At 38.9% G+C, this 18,437-nt stretch overlaps 2 protein-coding genes across 4 annotated transcripts in view; one reads left to right on the top strand and one right to left on the bottom strand.

The window, feature by feature from the left end:
- The window catches only part of LOC133523223 (uncharacterized), a 524,757-nt gene that overhangs the window by 287,533 nt on the left and 218,787 nt on the right, over positions 1–18,437 (bottom strand). The gene's annotated exons all lie outside the window — the stretch shown is intronic.
- Positions 2,657–8,361, top strand: LOC133523237 (uncharacterized). Its single transcript, XM_061858718.1, has 2 exons — positions 2,657–3,650; positions 7,588–8,361. The coding sequence occupies exons 1-2, from the start codon at positions 3,618–3,620 to the stop codon at positions 8,218–8,220; spliced, it is 666 nt and encodes a 221-aa protein (XP_061714702.1). The 5' UTR covers positions 2,657–3,617; the 3' UTR covers positions 8,221–8,361.

Genomic DNA, 18,437 nt, shown 5'->3' with positions numbered 1-18,437 from the left:
CCCAATCGACGCAAAACTTCTACATTTGTCACTTTATCCGTCTGATACGAACTACAACGAAACCATTCAATATCTATTTTAAGCAGAGTCAGAAGTTTTGAGACGGTTAGCTGCATATTTTTATATATAGTTTGTCAAAGGACGATCTCATGTCAAACATAGACAGAGAGAATCATACTATCTTTGTTTTACATCAGTACTAGCACCCAAAAAAAAGGGTTGAGTATAGTTTTTTTTGTGCTTATTTACTGACAAATTGGTTTGACCAACTATATATCTTTCGCTTTCATATAATGAAATAATTGAATGATTTGTTTTCTATTGTTTATTGTATTGTTTGACATGAAATTGTATAATTGCATATTTTAAACCACTTGACATATTTTTAATTTATAATATTTGCATGACTTAATTGTAATTCAATAATTATGTACTTACTTACTATTTTGCATATATACATTTTCCAGCGCTTCGGTGCGAACTGTAATGCTGTGTAAATATATCGTAATAATAATAAATAAATAATAATATAGGTGAAAATGTAGCCTGTAGGCCATACATATCTGTGATACTTTTTTTTCGGTTGCAGTTTCCGTAGCCTATGTACGCCTGCAACTCCAGAGGACCGACCCTACCCTACCCGACCCCCCCTCGTTGAGCTTTGGCAACCTTACTCACTGGCAGGAACACAACACTATGAGAAGAGTCTAGTGTTATTTGGCTGCTGTTTTCTGTAAGGCTCTGCTCTAGATCTGGAATGACATCCGCTGTGCTGTGCCCTATCACACAAAGCGCGATGACATTCACAATGCCCATACCTCTCTTTTGGATGTAGTTTAAGGACGTACCCGGGTTCATTCATCTTCACTTCATTATCACATTCAACTCCGTACTTTTATTTTGCATAAGAACTACATTTTTCGAGGTTACGGTAAAACACATGTAAGGTCAATGTGGTTACAGATTACAGACCATCTATCAGGTAAGACCGTTTATAGTTCGTGTCATTAACTATTTACATTGTATTGTATTGTATGCATACTTAACGCTAAAAACTATAACAACGAAAACATAACTGTTAGCTATTTACTTGTTCTTTCCAAACCTAAGAATAAAGAAACAATATTAACAAAGTTTCACGTCAGAAACAAAACCTACATCTCGATTACTGTAATAAATAACTTCAATGAAAACCTTTTCAATACTTACGTAAAACTTACGGGTCTAGCCGTAACCACCAAAGGTCGTATACTAAACGGAAAAAGAATGAGATATGATCTTTTGCGTTAGCAACTTTTTCTTTTGTTTGCTCGCGTAAAAGCCTCTTTTATCAAGTTGCCAGACAAAAACCACCATTATTCCGTTGGATTAGGATGTATACCTGGAAATGTACCTGGAAATGCCAAAGGGCCAAACGTGGGCGTGTGGCGAAATTATAGGAGTATGGAAATTTTCATTCGACGGTATTAGTTCTGTAGTTTGTTGTCCTCTGGCACATTGAGATATTATACCAAAAAAGTAAAAAGTAAAAGTAAAAAGAGCTTTATTCCATTCCTTACATTACTATTACAGATGTCGAATACTAGATTATTAAGTCATTTTTAGTAATTTGAATTAAAACATGCATTATATATATTTAAGTACAATTTTTTTAGTCATGTAATACTTATTTGTTTAATTTTATATTTAGTAAATTTTAATGTAAGGACCGCCTGTAGCGGTGAACGCCTCCTCCATGTTTTTCCATCTCGTGCGGTCAGCAGCTAGTCTGCACCACGTTTTCCCTGCAACCTTTGCAAGATCGTCGCTCCAGCGTTTCTTAGGTGGTCCCCGTTTACGTTTGCAACCCATGGGATGCCAGTTTGTAACCTTTTTTGACCATCTATCGTCTATGTTTCTTTGAAGGTGCCCTGCCCATCGCCATTTTAGTTGTAGAATTTGTTCAATAACGTCTCTAGCTTTCGTTTATTGTCTTATTTTCGAATGTCTCACTTTATCTTTTAACTTTACCCCGTGTAGCTTCTTTCTATTATACCAAACATGTAGAATAATAGTATTTTATACAATCGTGATATAATAGAGAGCTTTTCGGTCGAGTACCGTGTTTAGGCAACGAAGCTTTCTGAGTTGCCTAAGTAAGGTAAGAGATTGAAAAGCTTGATTATATCGCTATTGTACACGATACTCTCTACGAGTTTTCGAAAATAATACTTTCGTTGTACTAAAAAATCTAAATAACTAATGAAAATTGGTAAGTAACTTTGTAGACATAAACGCGCGACTCTCGTCTCGCACCTATTTAGTCTTTTCTATGGGAGCGCGGAGGCACGTGATTGGTCAATTTTTTTATAGTAGACTACAGCGTATTGAAATGAATCTTATAGTTGAGTGGGAGCCCATGGATACATGAAATGTACGCAATTATAATGTGGTATACGAAATCTTAATTCAACCATTACAGTCAAGTAGAAAAAATATCTGTGACATGGTCTCTAGCAACATTTTTAGTAACTTATATATTCGTATCAACAAAAATGCGTACCAATTATTTAGGAATACACTAATTATGTAAGGTAGTTTGCCTATGATATTATACTCGTAAAGAGGAGATTTTAAAACTTGCATTAATTTGTGTGAGGAGCACAGGTATTTGTTATTGTTATATATACAACTAGCGTATGCTTGCATGTGTGCGTGGCTGCGCCCACCACGATCCCTATACGTGAATAAACCAGTGCATAACTAGCTACCGGTTGTTTCACTTGTGTCCATATCTACGTATCTAACAGTGGCGACGAATACCCACATTTAAGCAAAAAGTAACATGTCGGCTGGATTATTTGGAATTTTGAGCAGTTTTGACCACAATGGACAGGAATGGAAGACATATAAAAGCCGCCTGACACAGTGGTTTGTGGCAAATGACATCACCGATGCGACAGACGCGACTGGAACAAAGCGGAGAGCTATATTGCTAAGTGCACTCACGGAGGGTACGTACAGACTCGCTGCAGATTTGGTTTTACCAAAGGATGTACAAACGGTGCCCTACGATGATATCATAAAGAGTTTGGATACCCATTTCAACCCTAAGCGAGTTGGGTTCAGCGAGAGGCATAATTTCTACGCAGCGGTACAAAGACAAGGCGAATCTCACTCGCAGTGGGCCGCGAGACTTCGTGGTCTGACGTCCCTTTGTGCCTTCAATAATGTGGAAGAAGCGCTACTCGATCGCTTTATTATGGGCATGAGGGCTTGTTATGAGAAAGAGAAGCTCTACGCGCAAGATTTGGCTGGCCTTACGCTTGGCAAAGCTGTGGAGTATGCCGAGAATGTTAGCACCGCGCGCGCAGCTGCCGCCGCCAGTGCGAGCGGAGCGGGCGCATCTGCCGCGGGCGTCGCGGCGCTGGACCCGCTATTAAAGATTTCACGCAGTGCTAGTGCCAAGGGACCGGCCGCTACAAAGAGTAGCCGTTTAGGGAAGCCTAAGTGTACCATATGCGGGTATACCAATCACAAAACCGCGGAGTGTCAGTACAGTGATTATGTGTGTAAGAAGTGTAACGTTAAAGGCCATCTACGTAGGGTGTGCCCATCAAAAGTGAACTACGTAGACAATGGAGCCGGAGACGAGGACTTCGGAGACGATGGTGAGGTATTTACTATACGTTCATTGCGGGGAGAGCCAATGGTAGGCACCGTAACTATCCGCGGATCAAAATTAAATTTTGAGATAGATACGGGTGCTGCTGTAACTGTTATTTCAAATGATATTTATAAATTATATTTTAAAGATGTGCCATTGGGTCCGTTGCGAAGAAGGCTGGTTACTTATAATGGCGATAACATTGCACGTGTGGGCGTTGTGCCGTTGCCTGTGTGCTACGACGCCCGCACACATTCGTTAGACATACATGTCGTACGAGACGGCGGAGTGTCTCTTTTAGGTAGGGATTTTATATCAGCCTTTCAATTGGAACTTGTACGAGTTAATCACTGTCACCAATTGTCCACAGTTGAACAGCTACAAACAAAATTTCCTAAATTATTTTCAAATTCATTAGGCTGTTTTAATAAACACAAAGTCAAACTGAGGCTCAAAAATAACGCCAAACCGGGTTTTATTAAGGCGCGGCCGATCGCATTTGCATTGCGCGATAAGGTAAACAAAGAAATCGACCGGCTAGTACAATTAGGCATTTTAAAACCCGTAGACCATGCCGAGTATGCTTCACCAATAGTGCCAGTGTTAAAACGGAATGGCAGTGTCCGACTGTGTGCTGATTATTCTGTTACTATAAATAAGCAATTGATAGTCGACCAGTACCCCTTGCCAACGGCAAAAGAATTAGGATGGTTGACCCAGTCCCAAACCAGTTAAGGACAAATTTTGACTTTAAATCGTTGTTATTTAAAACTATTTGGACGTTTACTTTTAGTTTATTTTTTATATTGTATATTGTCTAATTAAAAGTCGAGATAAGAAAAAAAAACACAGAATTACGTTCAGGTTTTTTTTATAATATTTTTAAAATTCCAAAAACGGGAATGTACCTAAGTTTGACCAGCAGGCCCCAGTAGTTGTTAAGTTTTGTACCCAAAGTTGACCAATTTCAAAACAAGGCAAAAATAGCAAAAAATAATAAAAAGTAGCTTGTTTTTTATGATCAACTTTATTTAAATTAGAAGCAATATCTTTTTTTTAATTTAGATCAACAAGTTTTCATATTCAGTCTTAGCAATCACATTGAATGGGGGATTTTATATTTGCGGCATGTTTCTCTAATTTTTTTCCCAGAATGTATTTCTTTTACTGCTTCGTAAACGTCGTCCTCACTATATTGAAAGAATTTCTTTTTTGGTGGCATTTTTTAATCTAAAACAAGCAAAGCAAAGAATAATGTTTTATAAGGCTTGGTCAACCATAGGAGCTTTTTTTTTGTACGTGGTACCAAAGTCAAACCACTGGTCAACTTAAGGAACCACCACGATTTGGACCTTAAAATCGTGAGAGGTGGTATTGAATATGCCAAAGCTATGAAAATTCAGTTAAAAAAAGAAAATAAAAAATAAAAACCATATAGCCAGTCGTTGACCATCTGGTCAACTATAGGAAAACCAAGAAAAACATGCACCAGAAGTTAACCAGTTTAAAAAAGTCATGAAATAGGGTAGTTATATTTAAAACTACGTTGAAGGCGAGAAGATAAACATTTAAACTTTACAAAAAACAATCATTACAATAAGGTTCATTCAAAAACAATGCCAATTAACAATAAAATAGGCTTACCTGTCAGAACACGTGCCTAACTGTAATGGCGGCAGATCGGCAACTAACGGCGACGAGCGGAAGTAAAATGATAGTGTAGGCTACATTTTTTGTCTCATGTCATCGGGAATGTGATTGGTTTGTCAGTTAAAGTTGAAATAACATGTAGGCAACTTAAAAAATACCAGATAGTGGCGGGAATTCTTAATATTGACATTTGAAGTCGCAAATGGTCAACTACCGGTGCGTGGTCAACTACTGGGTCAACCATCCTATTTGCAAAGTTGTATGGTGGCATTAAATTTACAAAACTCGACTTATCAATGGCTTATAACCAATTTGTTTTGGATGACGAGTCACAGCCGTACACGTGCATAAATACATCTCGGGGACTATATATGTATACCCGTCTGGTGTTCGGTCTCGCCAGCGCGCCGGCCGTGTTCCAGCGCGCCATGGAGGGCGTGCTGGCCGGCATGGAGGGCGTGCTGTGCCTGCTCGACGACGTGCTCGTCACGGGTCGCGACGACGCGGAGCACGCGCGCAGGTTGGACGCCGTGCTCGAAAGGTTACAGGACGCAGGGTTGACGTTGCAACAGGAAAAGTGTGATTTCTATAAAAATGAAGTTAGCTACTTGGGCTATGTTATAGACAAAGACGGCTTACATAAGTCACCCGATAAGGTCGAGGCAATAGTAAAGGCTCCCGTTCCGAATAATGTCAGCGAGCTCCAATCATTTTTGGGGTTAGTAAATTATTACAGGAACTTTGTACCAAATGCGTCGTCAATCTTGTGTCCACTTTATGATCTTTTAAGAAAGGGGTCTAAATGGCAATGGAAGGCTGCACACCATACCGCTTACATGGAGATAAAAAAATGTATAGCATCAGATCGGGTTTTGGCTCACTTCAATCCGGGGGCTAAGCTATTTTTGACTGTCGATGCAGGGCCCCGGGGTCTTGGTGCGATTTTATCGCAACTGGACCCAGGAGGCCTTGAGAGGCCGATTTCTTTTGCCTCGAGGACATTGTCGGTAGCCGAAACGCGATACTCCCAGCTTCAAAAGGAAGCTACTGCTATTATTTTTGGTGTGCGTCGCTTCCACCAATATTTGTATGGAAGATCAGAGCCGTTTGTCCTTCGCACAGATCATAAACCCCTTATATCGATTTTTGGACCTTATAAGGGTATTCCAGAAGTGACAGCTAATCGACTCCAAAGATACGCAATATTTTTAGGCGCGTATAATTATAGCATTGAGTATGTGCGAAGTGCTGACAACAGCGCTGATTTTTTGTCTCGCGCTAGCCTCCCGGCGCCGGCACCTGCACCGACAGACGAGCGCGCGGCATGCGCGGGCGCGCGGGGCGCGCCGCAGGAATGTGCTGACGGCGCGGAACCGTGCGATCGCGCCGCTTATGTGCATTTTGTTCTTAGCGGAAGTCTGCCTGTCACCTTCTCGGACGTTTGCAAAGAAACCCGTAATGACGTTATTTTAATAAAAGTACGTAAATATATAATGGAGGGATGGCCAAACAAAGTTAATGATTTACAAATTAAACCTTACCACTTATGCCGAACACAACTATCATACGAAAATGGATGCATTATGAGGGGCCATAAGGTTGTAATTCCCGACACGTTACGTGAAAAAGTGTTATCAGAACTCCATAAATCGCATCTGGGTATAGTAAAGACTAAGGCAGAGGTAAGGTCTAGGTTTTGGTTTCCGGGCGTGGACGAAGCTGTCGAACGAATGATAGGGTCTTGCGATATTTGCATACAAATGCGACCAGCGCCAGCTCGAGTCAAGCCCGTTCCGTGGACACCGCCTCAGGAAGCTTGTAGTCGTGTACATGCCGACTTCCTTGGCCCAATAAATGATCGAATGTACCTAGTGCTAGTGGATGCGTTTTCTAAGTGGCCAGAAGTGTACGACATGGCCAACACAACTACATCCACTGCCACTATCGAAAAAATGTATGAATTTATGTCCAGATTCGGTATACCGCTAACTTTGGTAACGGACAATGGCACAGCTTTTTGTTCCCAAGAATTCCAATCTTTTTAATATTATGTGAAAGTAGTAAAAAAGGGGATACGGTCTAGTCTTATGTCAAGTAGTAACGTTAAACAAGCGAAAATGGATCTGTTAAAATATTTGTTTGATTACCGTAATTCGAAACATACTACCACTGGGTTCTCTCCCGCGCAATTAGTCTACGGACGTAAAATGAGGTCTCGTATAGACCTGTTATCCCCACCCTCACCGCTGCTCTCGTCTGCGGCTCCAAAGTCTGATAAGCCCGATGTTCAGTGCTCACAGGACAATAATGATGTAACTAACCGGAAACAATTCGCAATTGGCACCTTTGTACTCTATACAAAAAATGTAAACAATAATAAAATTATGTGGGGTAAAGGAACGGTACAAAAACGAATAGGAAAGGTAATGTATTTAATTAAAGACTGGGATTCTCAAGTATGTTACCGTAAACACATAGACCAATTAGCATTGTATAAAGGTCACCTGGGAGATGTTAATGTATGGGACTACGACGATCACAACATACTAACGCACTCACCGCCTGCGCCGACTTCTACGTCGTCACCGCCGCCGCCGCCGCCGTCGCCGCCGCCGCCGCCATCACAGCCGCCGCCGCCGCCGCCGCCATCACAGCCGCCGCCGCCACCGCCGCCGTCGTCACAGCCGCCGCCGAAAACGCCGCCGCCACCGCCGCCGCCGCCGTCGCCTCAAGCGATGATGTCGCCGTCGCACCAACAGAATGCGTCAGACCGTACTCACCCCGTGGAGGAGGAAGAGTACAGCGAAGACGAGGAAGAGTTCCATGAGGCAGAATCAGGCAGTAGCCACAATAGGCCGCCTCCAGGCGAGACACGGAGAGTGTTGCGTCCCCGTCCCAAAATAGATTTTAAGAAGTATTACTAGTGTTTAAATTGAAAAATAGGTTATGAGATTAATAGTTTAATAGAGGAGGGATGTTATATATACAACTAGCGTATGCTTGCATGTGTGCGTGGCTGCGCCCACCACGATCCCTATACGTGAATAAACCAGTGCATAACTAGCTACCGGTTGTTTCACTTGTGTCCATATCTACGTATCTAACAGTTATATAATTTTTTTTTTAATAAATAAATAAAAATAAATGACGAAAATGTAGTTTCAAGCTTTACAAAACAAAAAACACTGAAATCCTTGTTTATGAAAAACAACCACAACTTCTACAACTACACCAATGAATTTAATTCATATGATTATCATTTAAGGTGCAAAATAAGGTCAAATAACGATGAGCGTATACATCGGTTTTCAACTGTACAATCAGAATTTAAATGTAATTATTTGAACAATTTCTCGTCATTTTGAGTGCTTTACGGGCATTGTTTAATTATATAAGTATGTATTAAGTAAGTAAATATTACTGAAGTCGGTCTACACAATACATATACTTAAATTATTTCACACGTGCAAACGAGATTAATACTTAATGATATAAATTTAATGAAGATCTTCATTAAAATCATGGTAAATATATGCGTATGGAAACATTGAAACTTCGACCAATCAGCGTGATTATTCTGTGGCCCTAGTGAAAAAGGGTACAAGTCTCTGGCAGCGCAGTTGTAAAGGGGTGTAAGTTCCACGTAACACTTATGCCCTTATACACCTAAACTGCCAGAGACTTGTACCCTTTTTCACTAGGGCCACAGAAATATACACCGTTTTTTTATTGAATTCCGTTAACTTCGTGGTATTGGTAAGTACGGTTAAGGAAACTACATGACATAGTTCATTTTCCAAAAAAAATTTTTTTAAATATTTTTTTACATTTTTTTTGTTATAAAAAGTTATTAAATGTTGCATATAGCGTTGTTGTAGCACGGGCATTACATTTATCTCATTCAAACAATTGAAAACTGTGACATGTCAATGACATTTCAAACATCGACCGTCCGAGATAGTACTTACGTTTAGTAGCAAATGTATTAACCAGTACTAAGCACTAATCAAAATGTGAACGGGCCCTAAGGTAAGTGTACACACTCGTAAGGCTTTATAAGATAAAAATAAAATATTGCTTATCTCCGAAATGGAGTTAATTAGAATACCGGTGTCTTTGAGAAAGTTACTTAATTTAAGCTCAGGAATGCACCCTTGAAATTAACGCAAATCAAAAAAAACACGGTGTATAATAATTATAGATTAAAAAATGTTTTTGTTGATGTTTGAATAATAAATTCCTGAAGTATCCGATGAGCACTTAAAAAAGACTTAAATTATGATTGTTTTTACGAAGTTCCTTACTGGTACGGAGTTGGCGAAAAAAAGTGTACCCTTTTTGTACCCTAAAGTGTAGCCTCACGGAAGTTTTGTTTGTACATTTTTGTATTATATGGATGGAACAAACCTCAAAATCCGACCGTCATACTCCCTGTACGTACATTTTAATTAACTTCATTTAAAATTCAAAAGTTTCGTTCGAATTCGCGCCACAACGGCGAACTTTGTCGTAATCAACGTGGCCATTTTTTTTTTTTTTACTGTTGGAATAGTGAGGTAATGTTTTTAGGGTTCAGTAACATTTTATTTATTGTCACCGAGGATTTTGCTTTAATGAAGTTAGAGTTATCGAAGTTCGAATAGATTCAATTCAACAAGGATTTGCAAGCGAAATGTATAGATAAGTAACATCATCATCATTGGCTGTTAAAGGCCAATTAAATGATGGTTTAAACAGCGCCCATAACATTGCGGCACTTGCGTAAATGACTAGTATTCCAATTCGAGAGCGGCAGCCCCGACCGTATACGGTGACGAACCGGTGACGAAGGTGGGAAATCAACGCGCTGGTGTCTCAGTTCTCGCCTAGTGTGAAGGAGTTTAAGCCATGCTTCATCCTTCCTCCAGTGCTCGCGGTCTTCAGCATGATAGATAACATATATAAATATAAACAGCTATGAAGGAAGGTAGAATTTTGCTTGTAACACGTATTCTCTTAATATTATAATGCTCAAACTATGAATATTTTTTTTAGAATTCAACACCTAACAGGGTGAAAATCGAGTTGAAATTATAAACGACTTCAGATGTTTTACAACGACTGCTTTAAAGATGGAGGTATAAGGTTAATGTATTTAGGCTTACCGAGTTTACTATATCAGGAGAATGATACAGGCCAATTCGGACGTGCATCTGACATCAAACCAATATTTGAATCATATCGGTTAGCCAGTCATTCGCGCATTCATTTCGCTCTGACTTGTCCACTGATATGACAGCTATCTGATCTGATTTCAATATCATTCAAATATTGGTTTGAGGTCAGGGGCCTATTTCTCGAACGGTATTAGTCTAATATTATTCGTGTTGCCATGGTAACCCATATGAATTGACAGTTCGTAGACTAATATTATTGCATGTTCGAATTGGCTTGACAATCAGATGCGGAACCCTCGATGCGTTATTCCAACCCACATTTGAATTTCGAACTCCGAATAGTGCCTGTGACGTTTTTATTATTCCATTAGCTTGTACGTTTCCCGGCAGAATAATCCGGAATGCAACGGAAACTTTGCAAGTTTAGCAGCTTTTTTTACACCCACATGCTATACGTCAGGTAACTGTAACTGATCTCCAGATTTTTTGACGTTTGTCAGGATTGCGGGGGACTTGGCGATTGTCAGTGTTTTTTATAATCCTCAAAAATACTAGAAGTTACTTAACAAAAAGTTTGGATTTGAGTAGAGTAAAGTGAAGGTTATGCTATAGTCTATTATTGAGAGAGAGAGAGTCCAATGAGGGACGGGGAAGGTTATTTTTGGAAAAACTACTATCCAAATTATTTACAGGATGAATTCCGGAATTTTGCCACGATATTAATTTATACAAACGGGACTTTAAATTTACCTCCGACGTTACAGCAGAAAAGAGCGGGAAGCCATTGAAGTAAAAAAAACATTGCAATTTCTATCGGAACGATAGTTAGGGGATCTCATCCACATGGAATCCAGTCATTAGTAGGTATATGTAAGCGGACACGAATATCGACAGTCGAAAAATCGAATATCGTTAGTGTTGTCTTTTTTTTTTATACCACGACGGTGGCAAACAAGCATACAGCCCGCCTGATGGTAAGCAGTCACCGCGGCCTATGGACGCCTGCAACTCCAGAGGTGTCTGTCGACAGAGTAATATGCTTAGTGCGTTAAATGTTCAAGTGAATAAACAAGACCAAAAAAAGCGGCCAAGTGCGAGTCGGACTCGCCCATGAAGGGTTCCGTACCATTTATGACGTATTAAAAAAACTACTTGCTAGATCACGTTCAAACCAATTTTCGGTGGAAGTTTGCATGATAATGTACATCATATTTTTTTTTTTAGTTTTATCATTCTCTTATTTTAGAAGTTACAGGGGGGAGGGGGGGACACGTTTTACCACTTTGGAAGTGTCTCTCACGCAAACTATTCAGTTTAGAAAAAATTGATATTAGAAACCTCAATATCATTTTGGAAAACATATCCATAGATAACCTACACGTATGGGTTTGATGGGAAAAAAAATTGAGTTTCAGTTCTAAGTATGGGGAAACCCCAAAATATATTGTTTTTTTTTTCTATTTTTGTGTGAAAATCTTAATGCGGTTCACAGGATACATCTACTTACCAAGTTTCAACAGTATAGTTCTTATAGTTTCGGAAAAAAGTGGCAGTGACATACGGACGGACAGACAGACAGACATGACGAATCCATAAGGGATCCGTTTTTTTCCATTTGGCTACGGAACCCTAAAAAGCGCCCTTACTTACTTACTTACTTATCCCTTTAATGCATATCTTCCAGTAAGTTCCAACAGCAGAGAGAGTTAAATACGAAAAACAAATTGGGTACTTGACACATGTTGAATATTATAACAAAATTTAGATAAACGGATAGAAAATGAGCCATTTATTATAAAAAATTGGAATTTAAAAAGACATATTCAGATTATAAAAAGTTACAAGGCTCCAAAGTCTGTAACTTTTTTTTTACTTTCAAAATATAACAAGAAAATATTACCAATCGATTCCTTGCATTTTATTGAAAAATAAATTGTATGACAACTATATACATAAACACAATATTTCAGGGTTAAAATAGCCATTATCTTGATCTTCCATACATTTAGGACAGACTTATGTGATGTGACGTCACATCACATTATCATTTTGTTAGAGGCGTTTCAATCGTCGAGTGCGAGCGTCAGACTTTAACTCTCATTTCTGACCTTTGTATTGCTTAAATGAGTCCTATATAGACATTGATCCCCAGGAAAATCAAGATCGACTGACATTATTTCCAAAAAATTGACAAGTAGCCAATTTTGCCAGCAGTTCCGGTATTTTGCATGATGTTGTATACGATAATTTGACAAATGTTTATCAGAAATAGCAATAAAAGAAAACAAATGTAATCAACACAGACAACTTAAATTGAATGCTATTCCAGCAAGTTTTATAATTTATGGCTTAAATTTATCGGACATAAATTTCCAGGTGCTTTAGAGAATTGCTCGTTTCTTTAAAAACAAATTAGGGCCCGATTTGAAGTTTAAGATACGTACGCCAAATATTAGGTCTAGTTGCGATATGGATCGGGTATGTCAGTGTCAAAAGTGACGTTTTTAAGGTCCCGTACCCAAAGGGTCAAACGGGACCCTATTAGGTACTGAGACTCCGCTGTCCGTCCGTCCGTCCGTCTGTCACCAAGCTATATCTCCTGAACCGTGATAGTTAGCCAGTTGAAATTTCTACAGATTATGTATTTCTGTTGCCGCTATAACAACAAATACTAAAGACAGAATAAAATAATTATTTTTTTCCAATCTCGAGGTTCTCATCCAATCACCGAAGTTAAGCAACGTCGGGCGGGGTCAGTACTTGAATGGGTGACCGTTTTTATAGATAATGGTACGGAACCCTTCCTGTGCTAGTCCGACTCGCACTTGGCCGGTTTTTTTAAGACACGTCGCTTTTCGAATAAAAGTTAATAATGTCCTATAATATTTATTTATTTAAGCACAGGGATGCACTCTTGAAATTAACGAAAAAAAAAAACGGTGTATACTGTATGGAAATTATCACGTAATACAAATTAGTAATTTTTTCTACTCCAGCACTTCTATTTGTCAATCAAATGACTGCCAGTAATGACTAAATCATCTTCATTAGAGCACGGCGCGTGGGGCAAGCCGGTGCTTATCTATCGGATCATAACATGATCACAACTGCTTAGTAGTCATCTAATGAATATTCATACAATATTGTACAACTGTTTTTTTAATGCTAAATTCTAAGCAAAGATTTACAATTACTCTTACTTACGTACTTTAAGAGGAATTCCTAGTTGCGATTTTTCCATACAAACGCTCTCGACTGATTCCTCCCTGGATTTTTAACCTAGAGCAGTGATTTTTTCAAATAAGATCAATATCATCAGTGCATGGGCATCTTAAACGCGGCGGCTGCCATCATTGCAAGGAAGGTAGTAGGATCCTCCATCCGCATACTCTCCGACAGTAGAGCAGTCTTAATGGCTCTAAATAGCCATATAATTACATCCAAACTTATACACGAATGCCACGAACGACTAATGGAGGTATGTCATAATAATAATAAGATCACTTTACAATGGATCAAGGGACACAGTGGATCCCGGGGTAACGATGCTGCGGACGAGCTTGCCAGGCAAGGATCGGGTGCGGGGGCGATTGGTCCGGAACCGATTCTTCCGATACCGTTTAGCAAGGTACGCTCAATGCTGCTGGCACGTACAGGGAAACTACACACAGAACACTGGCTGAATCAGACTGGATGCAGACAGGCAAAAGAAGCCATGCCTGGCATCAACGGAAAGCTCACAAGGGCGCTCCTTCAACTAGGGAAGGTCCGACTGAGTATGGTAACCAGTGTCATAACAGGTCATGGACTATTTAACAAACATCTTTTCATAACAGGTGTCACAGACAGTCCCTTATGCCGAGGATGCATGGAGACAGAAGAAACAGCCTCTCACGTGGTGCTGGAATGCAGCGGAGTGGCCCCATACAGGGCAAAACATCTCGGATCCCCGAGAGACCTCCCTGAGGTCCTACTCAACATCAAAGGTTTGATAGGATTCCTCGAGGAGTTGGGCTGGCAAGAGTAGCCAACCCTCCACCCCCCCTTGTCACGCAAAATAGGCGCCAGTCGTCGAGTTGCGGAAAATCGCCCGAACTACAATACAATACAATCATCAATATCTGTGCCGCTATGTTTTGCTTTTTTGGATTATTTTATTTTGAAGAAAGATACAGCGCCTCGAAAATCGCAAAAACGGCTAAATTGAATTGGCTGTAAAAAAAGGCACAGTATACAAATATGACAAAAAATATCCAAAAAATCAAAACATAGCGGCATAGATTATTTCTTCCTCTTGCAATTTCCAAAATTTCATAATGATTAGTTGCGTTTTGGAGGAGGAAACAGTCGAGAGCGAAACCTCGATTTTTGAGTTTTTTGCGAGTGAATTTCGGTCCGAGCTGCAGTTGTCCTTATCGCACGAATTGGAGGCGGAGACAGTTTCTAAATATACGTACACAGAAGGAATAGTGATGGACATAACATCCTTATTAGGGATTGCAGAACCGGTACTGTTTTAAAGAACCGGGATTTCTCGGTACTTTCGGAACTGGTCTAATTATTTCATTATTTTAAATAAAACGACAGCATTTTGCGATTTGACCACCTTTCGTATAATAATTTAATAATCACATTTTCTTTTATTACGTAGTAGGCAATTTTTTTTAGAAATATAGTATATTACATTGCTCACACTTGTGCGTCATAAGTAAAAGATAACTACTTTGATGTTTGCCACTAGATAGCAAATTTAATGAAATTACATTGACGAGGGGATTTATATATAAGTATCGCAGTCGTATTGTATAATCCGCCGTATTACATTACGGCTAGCCGATATCAAAATAAGGGCCATTTTGAAATGCGGCGGTTCAACGATTAAGGTATGTTGGGTAAATACCGGATGCGGGTCAAGAACGTAGGACATTCATTCCCCCTAATTTGGCTTTATTTTTTAATGTTGGCAACATTGTGTAAGACGCCAGTTCATTGCGCCTCGACTGTCAGTGTCCCCGCGTCGCTCAGGGAGTCGGGCTTGTGCTATGTGCAATCACAGAGAGCAAGGTAAATTTCGCGAATTCTTCCTTCTATCCGATCTTCGCTCTGTAATTTATTTTGCGTATTGTGATGAAACTGTGTTTGTTTTTGTAATTGTGTTAACAGACCTAGCACTGCTGTAGACCGATATCCGATCTTGACCCTTCCAGGTAAAGATCGGACTAAAAACAATCAGATCTTTACCTATTTAAAAAACAGCAGTGATTATCAAACTTTAAATTTTCTTCAATTTACCTACTGACCTTAATTATCACATTTATTGTTTTCTTGATCACACTTTCGTACCATTATTTTTATCCAGTACCACTACCAGCGCGACGGTTACTGACAATGTAATTTTTTTAATTTCCGCAACCCAAAGGTTGCCTTTTAGCGATAAGACCGCATGTTGTTTACCTGTGCTTATGTGTATGTTTTCTTTTGTATTGTTTTCTTTTATTGAGGTGTACAATAAAGAGTATTTATAATATTGTATAGGGATGATGATACATGTTGGAATTTATAACAAAATCGAGTAAAATAGATAGCAAATGAGCAATTTTTCGCAATAAAGTACCTACACATACGGATGCATATGTAGATGTGCACGCATACATACATTGCTAGTTTCGGATACAAAATAGAGATAGGGCTTCGAAATTAGTTTCCTTAAAATGCTTCAAGAGGGCTCTCTTTTCCTATATATTTACTTTATCCTTTACATACGATCCTTACATTTTATCAAAAAAAAAAGATTGTATATCAACTATATATATATACATAATTGCAAAATTATACCAACAAAATCGCAATTTTAATTATTTTCCATACTTCATGATGGGCTCTCAGTGACCTTGACCTTTTTAAAGAACTACTTAGTCTTTTTGATTTCTAAGTTTGATTCTTATTTTTTTGGCGACCTTCATTAAAAATGACTGGGCACGATTATTTTTTATTTTGATTTTTGTCCCTCCTACTTAAGTACTTAATATCTTCCAGTACATTCCATTCAATAAACAATACATTTACACTTTCCCTAAACCTGTACAGTTCACGAAATCTTAAATTGTCAAAACTACGCAACGTATCTATTATTTTAGTGGTTTTTTTTTATTACTTCGGGTAAACCTTACAATAACAGGTTTTTTAGCATATTTTTTACTTATCAAATTGCCTTATGACATAGGTATCAAAGTTTGAGAGCCACAATTTTACCAATTTTTGTATCCGGGTTAAGATCGGATACAAAAGGGTAGACACCGGACCTATTTCTTTGTGATACCTTATTCTCTTTCCATTAGAAGCAACTTTTTTTCACCATCCAATGTTCTCCCTTGATGGCAAAACACTCGTTACCCTAAAAAAAAGTATGTCTCATCTTTACACAGGTACAAACTAAAACCGTTCTATATTGAAGATTACCAAAATTCAGGCCGAATCTACGGTTATTATTTAACGATTCGCTACGTACTTCAAGAATCTGTCACGTGTTGAGATCTCGAAAAATCATTTTTTCACGAGTTCTCTCAATTGGTCCCAAAATAGTCCGGCATTATCTCAACATACTTTACCCAGATTGTCATTGCGATATATACGTTCTTCAATAAGGCGGCCCAAGTTTAGCCACATCGTACTACAAGTTAAATAGATTGTAGTTTAACCATAGGTATATTTATACCTACTTACAAAATTTCACAACACACCATGATCACTCCCAACTTACTGATACGGATAGGTACAGTCAAGTGTAAAAATATGGGTGTACACATCTTACTCAAAAATATGTCCCATAGCATCTTATTCCAGTGTAATAAGAGCGTAGTACCATATTTATAAGACGATTCTTTCGATACATATTTTTGCACTTGACTGTACGACGACAACCGAAGCTGAGACATCATTATTTTTTGCAGTTTTTACCTACCTATATGGTAATTAATATCAATCAATCAATCAATCATTTATTATTTCGTCATCATAGGTGTAAAATACATTTAGTACAGGTGATAGGGTGTTTGGTATTAGGGTGTAATAGATACAGTATAATATAAAAATGAAAAACAATATTACGTGGTAACAACAAAAACAACTTGCGTCGGGCAGCGCAGAATAAATTCCGTCTGGCTCGCGGGCGATGTCGACGGAACGGCGCGCAATGAGCGAGCGCACGAGTCTCGCGTCTGTGTGCGCGCACTCACACTTAGATAGCTCCGGCTCCCGCCCACCGCAGCGCGACAGAAACATAGCTTCAAAAATTCGAGATTTGAAAAGTTGCTCAGCTAGGAATTGCTCTTAATTTATTTCACATTTAACGCATTCACTGCCAGCAACCCGCCAGGCGGGTGCTCAGTCCGTAGTCGCTTTTCGCTACATACGCATTTTCCCATGTTATCGGCTACGCTCGTAGCGCGTAGCACGCGCTGGCAATGAATGTGTTAAGATGTTCGCTGCTATCTTAGAAAAAATATTGTCTGCAATGGTACCTAATTAGGTCTTTAAATTCCATGTTATTTACCTGCGGCGCAAAATAATGTTATTCCCATCCATCATCGTGATATATTTTTACTTTTCGATTACCTCCCGTTTGTCAAACGATTATCATTCGTACAGTATACCTTTCTCTGCTATATTGGTTTGAATATCTTATATGATGAACTATTGTTAAGCCTGATCTATAAAATACGTTTTATAGAAGGTTAGGTGGGATAAAAGAAACTATGGCGTAAGAAAAACACTCGTAAGGAAAATAAATAGTCATTATATCCTCTTAAGGCCCAGCCATAGAAATGAAAAATCCAAAATTTGCCACTGGAATTTGAACCTATAGTGCACGAAATACAGTAGATTTTATTTTGTTTGAAAATTGCACGAAACAAAACAAATGCAACTCTGTCCTAATTGAATATGATTTAAATTTTATCGAACTGAATAAGTCCTATAGGTAGGAC

Source organism: Cydia pomonella, chromosome 12 (genome assembly GCF_033807575.1).
Source record: "Cydia pomonella isolate Wapato2018A chromosome 12, ilCydPomo1, whole genome shotgun sequence".
NCBI lineage: Eukaryota > Metazoa > Arthropoda > Insecta > Lepidoptera > Tortricidae > Cydia > Cydia pomonella.
This window is presented reverse-complemented; position numbering and strand designations above follow the sequence as displayed.

Bases quoted from the DNA above. Each gene is read 5' to 3' on its own strand.
- LOC133523237 (XM_061858718.1), top strand. From the start codon at position 3,618: ATGGAGCCGGAGACGAGGACTTCGGAGACGATG. The intron at 3,651-7,587 runs GTGAGGTATTTA...CCCGATGTTCAG, and splicing joins CGAGGACTTCGGAGACGATG to TGCTCACAGGACAATAATGA.